General features: G+C 43.5%; 1 protein-coding gene across 2 annotated transcripts in view; it reads left to right on the forward strand.

The window, feature by feature from the left end:
- Nucleotides 1-13,608, forward strand: part of LOC129168729 (roundabout homolog 2-like) — a 147,885-nt gene that overhangs the window by 119,851 nt on the left and 14,426 nt on the right. For both annotated transcript variants that reach the window (XM_054754333.1, XM_054754334.1), the window contains 7 exons: nucleotides 405-529; nucleotides 618-789; nucleotides 2,738-2,914; nucleotides 4,139-4,165; nucleotides 4,242-4,281; nucleotides 9,422-9,549; nucleotides 10,046-10,318. In XM_054754333.1, coding sequence (XP_054610308.1) covers nucleotides 405-529; nucleotides 618-789; nucleotides 2,738-2,914; nucleotides 4,139-4,165; nucleotides 4,242-4,281; nucleotides 9,422-9,549; nucleotides 10,046-10,318 — 942 coding nt within the window. The remainder of the gene's footprint in view (nucleotides 1-404; nucleotides 530-617; nucleotides 790-2,737; nucleotides 2,915-4,138; nucleotides 4,166-4,241; nucleotides 4,282-9,421; nucleotides 9,550-10,045; nucleotides 10,319-13,608) is intronic.

Raw genomic sequence — 13,608 nt, forward strand, 5'->3', positions numbered from 1 at the left:
TCCCATGTGCGCCGTGCGCCACATGTGCACCCTCCATTCGTAATTAGTGCAGCCAGTGTGCGTTCAAATATTCCGTATGTCCTCCGTGCGTGTCGAGATCTTACTCCGTCATGCAGTTGTTATCAATAAAACGTTTTAAAACAGCGACTACGGCGCATAGGAGCCAGTGGATTTGACATATCCTGGTGTATGTGCATAGTAAAGATGGTTTTCTGAAAAAATCAATGATATAATCATGTATGAATTAGTTAAATATATCAAACAAAGCTGTTTTATTGTGTCCTTATCTGGTTTGTGTTATTTTAAGTGTGCAGGATGAGGGGGTACATGACTTCAGGTCAAATGTCTGCAGGGCTGTGAGATGGTTACGGTGTGTTTATTATGTGTATTATATGATTGAACAGCCCCCAGTGCGCCCCCACAGCAAGTTGCGGTGTTGCCTGTCGGGACCAGCAATAGCACCTCCATCAGCGTGTCATGGGACCCTCCGCCCGCCGACCAACAGAATGGCATCATCCAGGAATACAAGGTCGACGAAGGCCCGTGTAGCTTTTATATTTGAGCAATATCGTGTGCAACCTGACGATGGATTGTGTCGACCTGTTTGTCTTTGTCAGATCTGGTGTTTGGCAAACGAAACCCGGTTCCATGTCAATAAGTCTGTGGACGCAACCATCCGTTCAGTGGTCGTCGGGGGTCTGCAGGCTGGAACGCAGTACCGCGTGGAGGTGGCTGCAGGCACCAGCGCAGGAGTGGGGGTCAGGAGCGCCCCCCAGCTCATCACCTTGGGTAATTTCACACACGCAAGACACAAGCCAGGCTAAAAATGACCTAAAAATGGGGAGACCGAGGTGCCCATCACAGTTTGGGGTCTGGGAAAATGATTTATCAATTTAGCACCTCGCAGACAGAAGATTGCGCTTTACACTGCTGACATCGACTGAAAAATCAATCGTGGTTGATTACATGTAGTGTTTGGTAACACTGCCAAGTACTGTTAGCCGTATCAATAATCCACTTCAATATATGAGCTGCAGCCACTAACAAAATACAGGCAGCTTATCAGCCTATCACTTCTTATAAAATAACCAAAGGAGTATATCAGCCCGGAGTCAATATTGGAGCCCAGGCCAGATGCTCCTCATCTGTGACTTTTGACTGATAAATAATAACAGCTTTAACACACACACAAAGGGAAACACAGGCCTGTGGGCTGCACCTTAATGATGGCTGCGTGCGTGCGTGTGTGTGTGTGTGTGTGGGGTTGGGGGTTCCTGACGGAGACTGTGAATCTAATTTCACAGCACAGTAGCTGCAACAGAAAATCAAACTCTGTCAGAGCTGCTCTGTCAATCTCGTGTCTTTTTGGCTCAGCTTGATAAGTGCACTGCTGAATTGATTAACTCTGTCCATATACACTACAGTATAAGATGCACTGACAATCTTTATTTCATTTCACATATTTCTTTTATGTGTTTTTCTTCTGTTTATGCTCACCTATTTTGGCTTTCGTGTGTGCGTGTGCAGGTGCAGCTGCAAAATGCAATGGACTCCAATGCAGCATTCAAATAAAAATATTAGTCTTGATTGGCACTGTCAAAGAGGTATCAGTATGTGGGACGGCACTGCGGGGCTGTTTCAGTATTTTCATTTTTGGATTTAGCAGTCAGGTGAGGCAGGTGAGGCAGAGCCTGGAATAATGCTAACAACATCAGTTAATAATTGTCCATTGAACTGTATCATACATGTGTTTTCTGTATCATTCCAATCGTTTTGAACATTTTCTTAAGTAAAAATTGCTCAATTTCCTGATCAAATGCAAGGCAGAAACCTAAGGTGAGGCAACCATGGGCGTCTCTTCTCGGCTTAGTGCGCAAGCCCTGCCTACCGTCTGAGTGCACTGAGTTGTATCGTGGCGCCTGCCAGTATCTGTTTGCTTTTCAATATTTTCATTTTGTTATTTAGCTGCAATCGGTGATGTGTGGTCAGGGGAGGCAGGCGAGGCAGAGCCTCGTATAATGGTAACATAAAAATATATATCTCCATTGAAACGTGTTATGAATGTATTTTCTGTATGATTCCAAGAATTTTCATTAGTAAAAATTGCTGAATTGGCACATTTCCTGATCAAATACAGGGCAGAAACCTAAGATGAGGCTGCCGCTAGCGTCTCTTCACGGCTTGGTGGGCTGGTCCTGTCTACTGTCTGAGTGCACTCAGTTGTATCATGGCAGCTGACAGTTTCTGTTTGCTGTTTCAGTATCTTTATTTTGTTATTTAACTGCGGTCAGGGGCGGCAGGCGAGGCAAAGCCTCGAATAATGGTAACATTAAAAAAGTGATATTTGTCTATTGAATTGTGCTATGAATGTATTTTCTGTATGATTCCAATCGTTTTCAACATTTTCGTAAGTAAAAAATGCACATTTCCTGATCAAATACTGGGCGTAAACGGAAGGTGAGGCTCTTCTCGGTGAGCGTCTCTTCTCGGCGCCTGCCGGTTTCTGTTTGTCAGCGTGTTGCCAATAATATAATGTTGCAGAAACATTTATTATACTGCACACCATGACTTTCTGTGTAATTAGAAGCCCAGATTAGCCTTAGAATAAACATATTGTCCTGAGAGGTACTTCTCTGATGGGGCAGCATGAGACATTTTATTAGTATGTTGCTGTCAAAATGCAGAATTTTGAAATACTTCTCTTCTTTGCTGGGCTCTGTGTGTCGGGGGTGCTCAGGTGCGGAGCAGAGGGACGTCATGACGGGTTCGGAGGGCAACAATAGCATCTCAGACGTGGTGAAACAGCCGGCCTTCATTGCCGGCCTGGGCGGAGCGTGCTGGATCGTCCTGATGGGCTTCAGCGCGTGGCTGTACTGGAGGAGGAAGAAGAGGAAAGGACTCAGCAACTACGCAGGTGGAAATCAATTTACACGGTTCTGCATCAGTACAGAATCTCAAAGCTCATTTGGTTTCTCGCCCCAATGAGAGTTGATGTCATCACAGATCTGACTCCATTTGAGCCGGCGAAAAGGCACAGCGACATAAATATATATTCCACGCTGATGGCAATAGGCAGTATTTACTTTTATCCGCCGTGCATCGGTGTGCATCTAATGCGCCGCGCTCCATCAGCCGCACGGTCACACAGTCATGTGAGATAAGTCATTTAACATCGCCTCCCATTATCAGACCTTTTCCCGGCGTTGTTTGCACATTAACATGAGGAATATTTAGATTTACGGATGAAATATACATTTTTGGTCCTTTGCTGAGCTTTGGGCTGTGTTCCATTATCATAATGTGTATTCCATGACTTGTGACTTGCTTGCCTGCTTTAGGAGGGATTTACATGATTGAGTGCTGCTTCTCTCATCCCTTTTCTCAAAACAAATCCAAAACATCATTTTGCAACCAAACAAAAATGGTTAAGAATATGTATTTGTTAGCCATAATGAAAACCACTCACTCGTGTTTGTAAAAAAATTGAAACGTCTTCATGCATTGTTCTTCATGTTGGCATTTATCAAATGGTTTCACACACAAATTGGTTGCCCTTTTCTCAGTCAGCTGTCATGCTGTCATTTTCATCTGGGAATAGTTAAGATAAGTCATGACAATGCTCACTAAATTCCAGTGGGGGTGCATTTGGTACCTGGGCCTTCAGTGGGGACTTTATCGATTCCAGAACCGACCAAGATGAGCGAATTTCCACAAAGTAGAATTCTTTACTTATAAATCGAATATATTCATAGTTTTAGCGCATGGAAAACCTGCTTACCACCTTCTAAATACAGTTTTTAACATTATTAGAGCCCTCTACTAGTGAAATAACACCCCTATAGTCACCTTGACACTCCTATTACTCAATATAGTATACATTAGAGGCGCATGATATCTTTTTTTTACAATGCAATTTTATGGAACAAAACACTAGAATTGAAGCGGTGACTGTAGGTCAGTGGTCCTGGTCGTGTTTCGGCCAGCAGAGAAGGCTTTGCTGGCCCTGATGGCGCCGCTGCTAAATTCCCTCAACAGCTCACTCATGATGATGATGTGGCTGATCAGAAAATTCTTATCTTGGTTACTCACACATACCTGCTTGCCCTCTAATACGGATTCCTTTATTGTGTCATTGCAGTCCAGTCCTTCACGTTCACCCGTGCAGGTACGTTTTTCCACCGTGCCTTGTCACGTAAACGTCACATCGTTGCTTACATCTTCTTTTCTCTTCTTGCTTGAAGTCACATTCCAGAGAGACCGAGGCCTGATCAGAAACGGAAGGTAAGAATTGATTTGAACTGAACAATAAACTGAGGAAGCTTACACATTTCAACACTTTTCTCTGAGTCTTTCCCTCTCAGTCTACCTTCTCAGTTCTCACTGCACCTGTGCTGAACACTTTTCTCTATTTGACCTATTTGACCTTGTGCAGGGCCATGGAAGTTTAAGAACAATTTGTTGCGCCCCAAAACTCAAAACTATACTGAAAGTGGGGAAAGTGGTGCTTGTGAGCAATGATTCCCAGAAGACCTGTTTTTTTTTTTTTTTTTAGCAATTGAAATGAAGCGGGCAAGGCACTCTACAGTTAGCATGCACCCCGGTTAGCGTGTTTTTCGGTTAACGTCGAAAATGTAGGCAAAACTGTTGCCTTGGTTTGCATACATTTTCCGATATGGCTCGCGTCTTGTTAGGTCTGCTGTGTTCTTAATGTGTTTTTATTACAAAAAGCCCTTTTTAGCGTCCTATTAGCTTGCTAATACGTGGAAACGGGAAGCGGAAGTCAGCTCCATTGCCCGTCTATGATGTCATCAGCACAGTTAATCTCAAAAATGTTAACACAAAACACATTTTCATAGTTACAATGATACTTTTACATGCAGAAGACAAGTCTAAATGCATATAAATGATAAATGAAAGGGATTCAGGAACATTTAAGGTTACTTTTGCTGTGGAACTTTGGTTAGTTTAGCTCCGCCAAAAGCCAGACTGTCGACCACACGTTCAGTGCAGCTCTTAAGGCAGAGGGAGTGATGTTTTACCAACGTACCCTTGCGCAGCCGCACAGGCTGCATCCGTTACATTTGTGTATACAGTTCGCATACATTTTCCAATATGATGGTTTTATTAATACCTTGCATGAGTACAACTGTGTTCTTAATGTATTTTTATCACAAAACGTCCTTGTTGGCATCCTATTAGCTTTGTAATACATGGAAACAGGAAGCGGAAGTGAGCTCTGTCGCCCGTCTATGATGTCATCAGCGGTTGACTCTGTAGTTCTTTACTAACTAACACATTTACGCCACAAGTCTCAAAAATGTTACCACAAAACACGCTTTTATAGTTTTACATGCGGAAAACAATTCTAAATGCATATAAATGACGAATGAAAGGGATTCATGAACATTTAGCGTTACTTTTACCTTCATTGCATCAAAAGAAAAGCAGAGACTTCAAGTGAGAAACACGACTGAATTCCATAAATAACTCACAGCAAAACAGGCAGGTGGTGTCCGTGTTGATCTCTCTGCCACATCGTGTCTTTGCCAACAGTTACATCTTCAATGAAGGTCAAAGTAACATTTATGTTCATTTAAAACTATAAAAACATTTGTTGGCTTTTTGGAACAGATTCGTTGGATTTACATAATTCTTTATGGGAAGAATTGATTGGGTTAGAGTACGTTTTGGTTAGAGTCGGTCCAGTTGCTTATCAGGTGCTGGGACGTCTTCCATTGCTCCAGCGTGTCACAAATGGTTTGTGCTTGTTGTGTGTTTTGATGCGTTCAGTGGAGAAGACGATGCATGTAAAATGTGATAATGACATTGAAAGGGTCCTAATCTCAATCTTCATCTTAATTAGATTTAGCCGCTAGCTAAAAATGCCCCAGACACTGAAAGCGGGGAAATCTGTCTTGCAAAAAGGCAAAATAGCTAAGCTAGCTCGACTAATTTGGATTCATTTTTGCTTTTTCCAACCTGCATGAAGTTGACCCCCCACCCGATGCAAAACTAACACAGCACAATCAATAATTTTGATTGCATAAGACCAGAGGCATGACAAATTTTAATTGCGCAAAACACCACAAACGAAGAGAGAAAAAAAGATTTGTTATCTTTTCATTTCATTCTGAGCATGTCGGGCAGCTGACTATGTCATAGCCCGAGGTTTAAATCTTTAATAACTCAAAAAGTATGACAGCACGGGAGCTGTCATTTTAATTGCACAAAACATCACACACGCAGCACAAACGAAGGGGACTATTTTGGAGCAAATGGGTTGCTGGGTGAACTTTGCTTGACCTGTAAAATAATATGAAATAACTCAAAAACAAAATCAGCACAAACAGTCATTTTGATTGCACAAACGCAGCACAAACGAATGGAACTATTCCATTCCATTCCATTTTCCTCCGCTTATCCGGGTCCGGGTCGCGGGGGCAGCAGTCTTAGTAGGGAAGCCCAGACTTCCCGGTCCCCGACCACCTCCTCCAGCTCCACCGGGAGGACACCAAGGCGTTCCCAGGCCAGCTGTGAGACATAATCTCTCCAGCGTGTCCTAGGTCTTCCCCGGGGCCTTCTCCCGGCTGGGCATGCCCGAAACACCTCACCAGAGAGGCGTCCGGGAGGCATCCGGACTAAATGCCCGAGCCACCTCAGCTGGCTCCTCTCGATGTGAAGGAGCAGCGGCTCTACTCTGAGCTCCTCCCGGATGACCGAGCTCCTCACCCTGTCTCTTAGGGTGAGTCCCGCCACCCTACGAAGAAAACTCATTTCAGCCGCTTGTATCCGCGATCTCGTTCTTTCGGTCATGACCCAAAGCTCATGACTATAGGTGAGGGTGGGAACATAGATCGAACGGTAAATTGAGAGCTTTGCCTTCCGGCTCAGCTCTCTCTTCACCACGACGGTCTGGTACAGCGACCGCATTACTGCAGACGCTGCGCCGATCCGCCTATCGACCTCACGCTCCAACCTTCCCTCACTCAAGAACAAGACCCCGAGATACTTGAACTCCTCCACCTGGGGCAGGACCTCATTCCCAACCTGGACGGAGCAATCCACCCTTTTCCGACTGAGAACCATGGCCTCGGATTTGGAGGCGCTGAGTCTCATCCCAGAAGCTTCACACTCAGATGCAAACCGTCCCAGTAAACGCTGAAGGTCACAGCCCGATGAGGCCATCAGGACCACATCGTCCGCAAATAGCAGAGATGAGATCCTAAGGCCCCCGAACTGGACTCCCTCGACACCTTGGCTGCGCCTAGAAATTCTGTCCATGAAAATTATGAACAGAATCGATGACAAAGGGCAGCCTTGGCAGAGGCCAACGTTCACCGGAACCAGGCTTGACTTACTGCTGGCAATGCCAACCAGGCTCCTGCTCCGGTTGTACAAGGACCGAATGGCACGTAGTAGCGCGCCACCAATCCCATACTCCCGGAGCACCCCCCACAGGACACCGCGAGGGACACGGTCAAATGCCTTTTCCAGGTCTACAAAGCACATGTAGACTGGTTGGGCAAACTCCCAAGTACCCTCCAGTACCCTTGCAAGGGTGTAGAGCTGGTCCAGTGTTCCGTGACCGGGACGGGACTACATTGCACCTCCTGTAGCCGAGGTTCGATAAACGGTCGTACCCTTCTCTCCAGCACCCTGGAATAGACTTTCCCAGGGAGGCTGAGTGTGATCCCCCTATAGTTGGAACACACCCTCCGATCACCCTTCTTGAAAAGGAGGACCACCACCCCCGTCTGCCAATCCAGAGGTACTGTTCCCGACTTCCACACAATGTTGAAGAGACGTGTCAGCCAAGACAGTCCCTCAACATCCAGAGCCTTGAGGAATTCAGGGCGAAACTCGCCCACCCCCGGAGCTTTGCCACTGGGGAGCATTTTGACTACCACAGATACCTCAGCCACGGTGATGGAACTGTCCGCGTTCGTGTCCTTGGACTCGACACTTTCTCTATGGAAGGTATGTCAGTGGGATTGAGAAGGAATGGAACTATTTTGTCTTAATTTGGAGCAAATGGAGCAAAGGGGGGGCTGCATGAACTATTTTTGACCGATAACATAATCTCTAAAATGAAAGCAGCACCAAAAAAAGCACAAAACAGCACAAATGCAGCACAAACAAATGGGACCATTTTGGTATGATGAGCTTTGTTTGACCTATAAAATAAGCAGTAAAAACCAAAAAAGTTGCACAAAGGTTCATTTTAATTGCACAAAACACCACAAACACAGCACAAACAATTGGACTATTTTGGTTTAATTTGGAGCAAATGGGTTGCCGGGTGAACTTTGACCTATAAAATAATCTGTAATAACTCAAAAACAAAAGCAGCACAAACGGTCATTTTAATTGCACAAAACAGCGCAAACGAATGAGACTGTTCTGGTTTAATTTGGAGGGGCTAAGTGAACTTTGCTTGATCTATAAAATAATCTGTAATAACTCAAAAACGAAAGCAGCACAAACGGTCATTTTAATCGCACAAAACAGCACAAACGAAGCATAACGAATGGGAATATTTTGGCTTGATTTGGCGCAAATGAGGGGCGGGTGAACAATGAGTGACCTGTAAAATAATCTCTAACGACTCAAAAACAAAAGCAGCACAAAGAAATGGGACAAGTTTTGCGTGGGGCGGGGGGCCAAATTCATTCATGTCTTTTACCAACTCGGCAGTCAGATCAGACAAATGATGGCGTAAAATGGATTAACACGCGTGCAAGTGTGTCGTTAGAGCGGCACTGGCACGTGCATCTCGCTACACGTATGCAAATGCATGCTTGTGTATTTTACAATGGAAATTATTGACGTAATTGTTTGAACACCTTTGAGCCGTCATCAAGTCGGCTGTAAACAATTCCCCCGGGCGCCTGGCGAGTCGGACCCGGTGGAAAATCCCCCCGTGTGCCAAACATGTAAACAGGCACGCATGAGGCATGCAAATGTTGTGCTGTCAGTTGATACAACATCTCTTTTTTTTTGTTTTTGTCCTTCCTGAATTGCTGCTCACAACTTTCCTACTCTGAAATCAACGGCAATAAATTAAAAAAAAAAAAAGAACTGAATGCATCTAATGGGCTTTTGCTGTCTGTGTTGCCATGGAGACGTCGCTGAGCTGCCAGAGGCGGTCCATGATTCTCAATTTAAAATGTAAATTTCTGTTGTGCTAAGGCTCTAAAGTGGATTTAGTATGTATTCAGACCTGCCTGCTGTCTCCAGGGAGAGTTTGGGCTTGTGGAGGCACAAGTCTGATATAGACTTTCCCCCACCCCCACCTTGCTTCAGGCTTATCCACTGGAGAAAATATATGCACACAGCTATTTCCTTATAAAAATATGACTTTACATGCGTGCCTCTAATGTTGCGTCTTCCCTCTGTGTCCCTGTGAACATCCTTCCCTCAGTCGTCCAGGGCTGCTGAAGGCGGGTGACCCCGGTCTACCCTGGCTGGCGGACTCATGGCCCTCCACCAGCCTCCCAGCAAACGGAGGATTGGGGAGTCCGAAGGGCGGCGGTAACTTTGGCCGAGGAGGTAAACAGAAAGACGGCCAGCCGACGGGAATTACGGTTTTAGCGTGGCCCGGTCCGACAGCTGTGATGCGCGTCCTGCGGTATGCGCAGTGACAGGGACTGACATTAAAACAAACACGCAGAGAAATTAAAAGTGCCTTTGAGGGCTGGACTTTGCTAATGTGATTTGACAAGCCTGATATTTGGGATTTCATTTTGTGCATTTTAAAATGCGGCGAGATTGATAGATCCATAAGTGTGTGCGTGCGTGCACGTCGAGCCCAGGAGAGGTGCGGTCAGCTGCGGGGCCCGGCATGGTCACGTGAGCGCTCCACAGGGCTTCCACAGCGTGTTGCATGTTAATTATGCTTGCAGATAATCACTTTCATTCACATCAAGCCTTTGCTTTTTTTAAACAACGAGCAGCAGGGAGCGTTAATGACCTTAAAGATTGTTAAGTTCATGTCATCTAATCTGCGGGTGATGCTTGTGCCTCCCCCCCCATTTCCTTGTCGCAGATGTATTACCGGCGGCGGCGGTGGAGAAGACGGGCACCATGCTGTCAGACGGTGCCATCTACAGCAGTATCGACTTCATGGGCAAGGGAGGCTACGGCAGCCCCGTGCAAGACAGCCAGCCCACCCCCTACGCCACCACCCAGATACTCCAGTCCAACAGCTTCCACGAGCTCGCTGTAGACAGGCCAGATCCCCGCTGGAAGGCCTCTCTGCAGGCACAGCAGGAAATAGCCAACCTGGGCTACTCGCTAACGGATAGACGCCCTGCCACCGGTACGCATTTGTGCGTGTGTGGGCGTGTGTGGGCGTGTGTGGGCGTGTGTGTGCAGTGCCGAAGCTCCATGGTGGCCAGTGTTGGGCGTGGCCACCATTGGTCACTCTCCAGCCACCCCACTAGCCATCGAGACATTTCAGGTATCATCGGGGCAGTCAATCGACCGCAACTGGACTGTTCAGGTTGTCTTAGAAGACGTTTCTCCTCTCATCTGAGCAGGCTTCATCAGTTCATGCTCAAAGACTAGGTGGGACACACACCAGTCAGACTAGATAGGACAGCCCAAGTCTGAGAGCTTGGTACAAGATATCTATCGTTTGTGTGGTATCACCTTTGCTAGCATCCCATCAGAGATGGTTACTCCAAAAAGAGGGGAGGTGGTCTCTGACACCAACTTTGGCCCACGTACAATGCTGTTCTTTCATCCCTTCCTCAAACACTCAAAACACTCATTTAGCCCATAAGAAATAAACCCAAACCACCATCGTGGCGGGAAGAGGCCCCACTCCACTGTGTCCTAACCATCGTCATCTGACACCACTGAAGCCAACCATTCCTGTCTGGACCTGCCTCCTCCTTTAGAGGATAAATAGATTGGATCTTGCACCAAGCTCTCAGACGAGAGCTGTCCTATTTAGTCTGACTGGTGTGCGTCCCACCTAGTCTTTGAGCATGAACTGATGAAGCCTGCCCAGATTGGAGGCGAAAAGTTTTCCAAGACAACCTGAACATTCCATTTGAGATGGATTGAATGCCCTGAGAAGACACGCAGCTGGATGAATGAGAATCTCCTTAAGCCTTTCAGGTGTCAACTTATTGCCACCACAGTGAGTCATGGTCTCGCCTTGGCCACCCCAATGAAGAACCTCTGGCTCCGCCACCGTGTGTGTGCGTGTGTGTGTGGGCAAACATACAGCACAGCGCGGGGTGCTGTACTTTTTCTTCGTGAAAAAAGAAAAAAATGCAACTTTGCCTCTTTGATATTTAGTAAAGCAGCGCATGTAGATATGCTCAGACATTTCCTTCTTATCATTACGCCTGCAGGCTCACAATATCGTGACTTTATTCTGTTGATATCATAGCTTTTTACCCCAAAATGACAGCTTTATTCGTTGTATTGTTTCTTTCTCATAATATTAGGACTTATCCTTTTATTAAGACTTATTAAATCTTATTTTTCTAATATTGACTAATATTCTGTTATTTTTTATCAACACTTTTCTTAGTAGAATACGACATTTTTCTCAAGGTTTTGACTTTGTTCTCGCAAAATCACACTATTGTTTTTTTTTTTGTTTGTTTTACATTTTCTACTCATAGTTATGACTTTATTCTTGTAACAAAAAAGTTCAACTTTATTTTTTGTTTATTTTGTTCCTCACATTATGACTTTAAGGAATAACATTTTTTGTCTAATATTTCAACTTACAGCTACTAAAATGTTATATTATTTTTCATGATAATATTACTAGTTTATTCTTGTAAAATATTTTTTCTCATAATATTTTGACTTTATTCTCGTACAGTTACAACAGGGTTTTTTCCATTTCTGCGTCTCATAATGATGACATTATTCCCATAATATTTGAACTTTTTTTCTTGCAACATTATAACTTTTTCCACAACCTCATTTTCGAAACAACTGTATTCTTAGTTTTTTGTTGTAATGTTACGACTTTAAATAAATATACAAAATAAATACACTCTCTACTATTTCAACTTCATGCAACTAAAACTTAATTTTTTGACTTTTTTGGGAAAAATTACAGCTGTTTTGTTTTCCACTTCTGCTGTTATTTTGTTTTAAATTTTCTACTTGTAATTATAATTTTATCCTCATAATATTTTGACTTTATTCTTGTAAGATTACAACTTTTTCCACAACGGAATTTTCCACAAATTCCAACTTTATTCTTTGTTTTGTTTCTCATATTACGACTTGAGAAAATAATGCATTTTTTGTCAAATATTTCAACTTTAAGCTACTAAAATGACATTTTCCCTCATGATATTATGAGTTTATTCTTGTAAAATTATGACTTTTGCTTTTTCTATTTCAGATTTGTTTTGTTTTGCATTTTCCAGATATTTCAACAAAATCATGACTTGATGACTTTATTCCCATCATTTTCTGACTGCATTCTCGTAACATTATGACTTTTCCCGCAACCTAATTTTACAAAAATGACAACTTTATGTTGTTTTGTTTGTTCCTCACAATATTACAACTTCAAAGTATTTTTTCTTTGATATTTCGACTTCATGCTATGAAAATGATATTATTTTTCTTTCATAGTTTTTTTTTAAAGTTTCTTCTTGTAAAATGGCGACATTTTTTCTCATTAGATTAGAACTTTTTTCTCTTAATATTTTGACTTTATTCTGGTAAAATATGTTGGCTTTATTCTCGTAACATTATGACTTCTAACATAATAACTTTCTCCGCAGCCTCATTTTCTAAACAGTACAACTTAATTTGTTGTTTTTTGTGTTTCTCATCATAGTCTGACTTTAAAAGATTTTGTTCCTTCATATTTTAACTCAATGCTGTTAAAATTATGTTTTTTTTCCTCATAATATTACGACGTTATACTCATAAAATCAAGCTTTTTCTTGTCAGATTGCAACTTTTTTCTCTTAATATTTGGACTTTATTCTTGTAAAATTAATGCTGATTTTTCCATTTTTGTTGTTTTTTTTGGTTTGTGTGTGAAATCATATTTTTCGAATGTGCCGCGGGCCAATAAAAAAAACCCAGCTGCGTTCTGCAAATGGCCCCTGAGCCACACTTTGGACACCCCTGAGTGAGACATTTTTTCAGATGTGGTCTTCATGCAAAATGGAAAAGAGCGTATTTATTTACAAACTCACTGCAAATGACCCCTTCGGATAATGCTCTTAATGACTGTTGGTCTTCATCAGAGCTCTACCCTGGGAGCTCATCTAGCCCAGAAATGTCACACAATCATGACGCATTTCTTTGGCTTGACTTGATTAGCGATGGCGGAAAATCCATCAGCGTTATGAGTTATCAAGGCAGCGTGTATACACGGAATATACTCGACATTGTCAGTAGAATGACGGTGCTTTTGTAGCGTTCACAATAAGCCTTGTTCGCAGCTAAATGTCACGACGAGCCGCGATAACGTAGAAGAGGCTGGTTTGCCTCGGGTTTTGATGCCTATTTAAGAAATAGAACATTTTGAAGTCATCATATGCCATCAGCGCGTGAATGAAAAGCAGGTTGGTGGTGAAAATGTAGGGCGAAATTGGGGATTTGTTCTTTACT

The sequence above is a fragment of the Dunckerocampus dactyliophorus genome, chromosome 16 (assembly GCF_027744805.1).
Source record: "Dunckerocampus dactyliophorus isolate RoL2022-P2 chromosome 16, RoL_Ddac_1.1, whole genome shotgun sequence".
NCBI lineage: Eukaryota > Metazoa > Chordata > Actinopteri > Syngnathiformes > Syngnathidae > Dunckerocampus > Dunckerocampus dactyliophorus.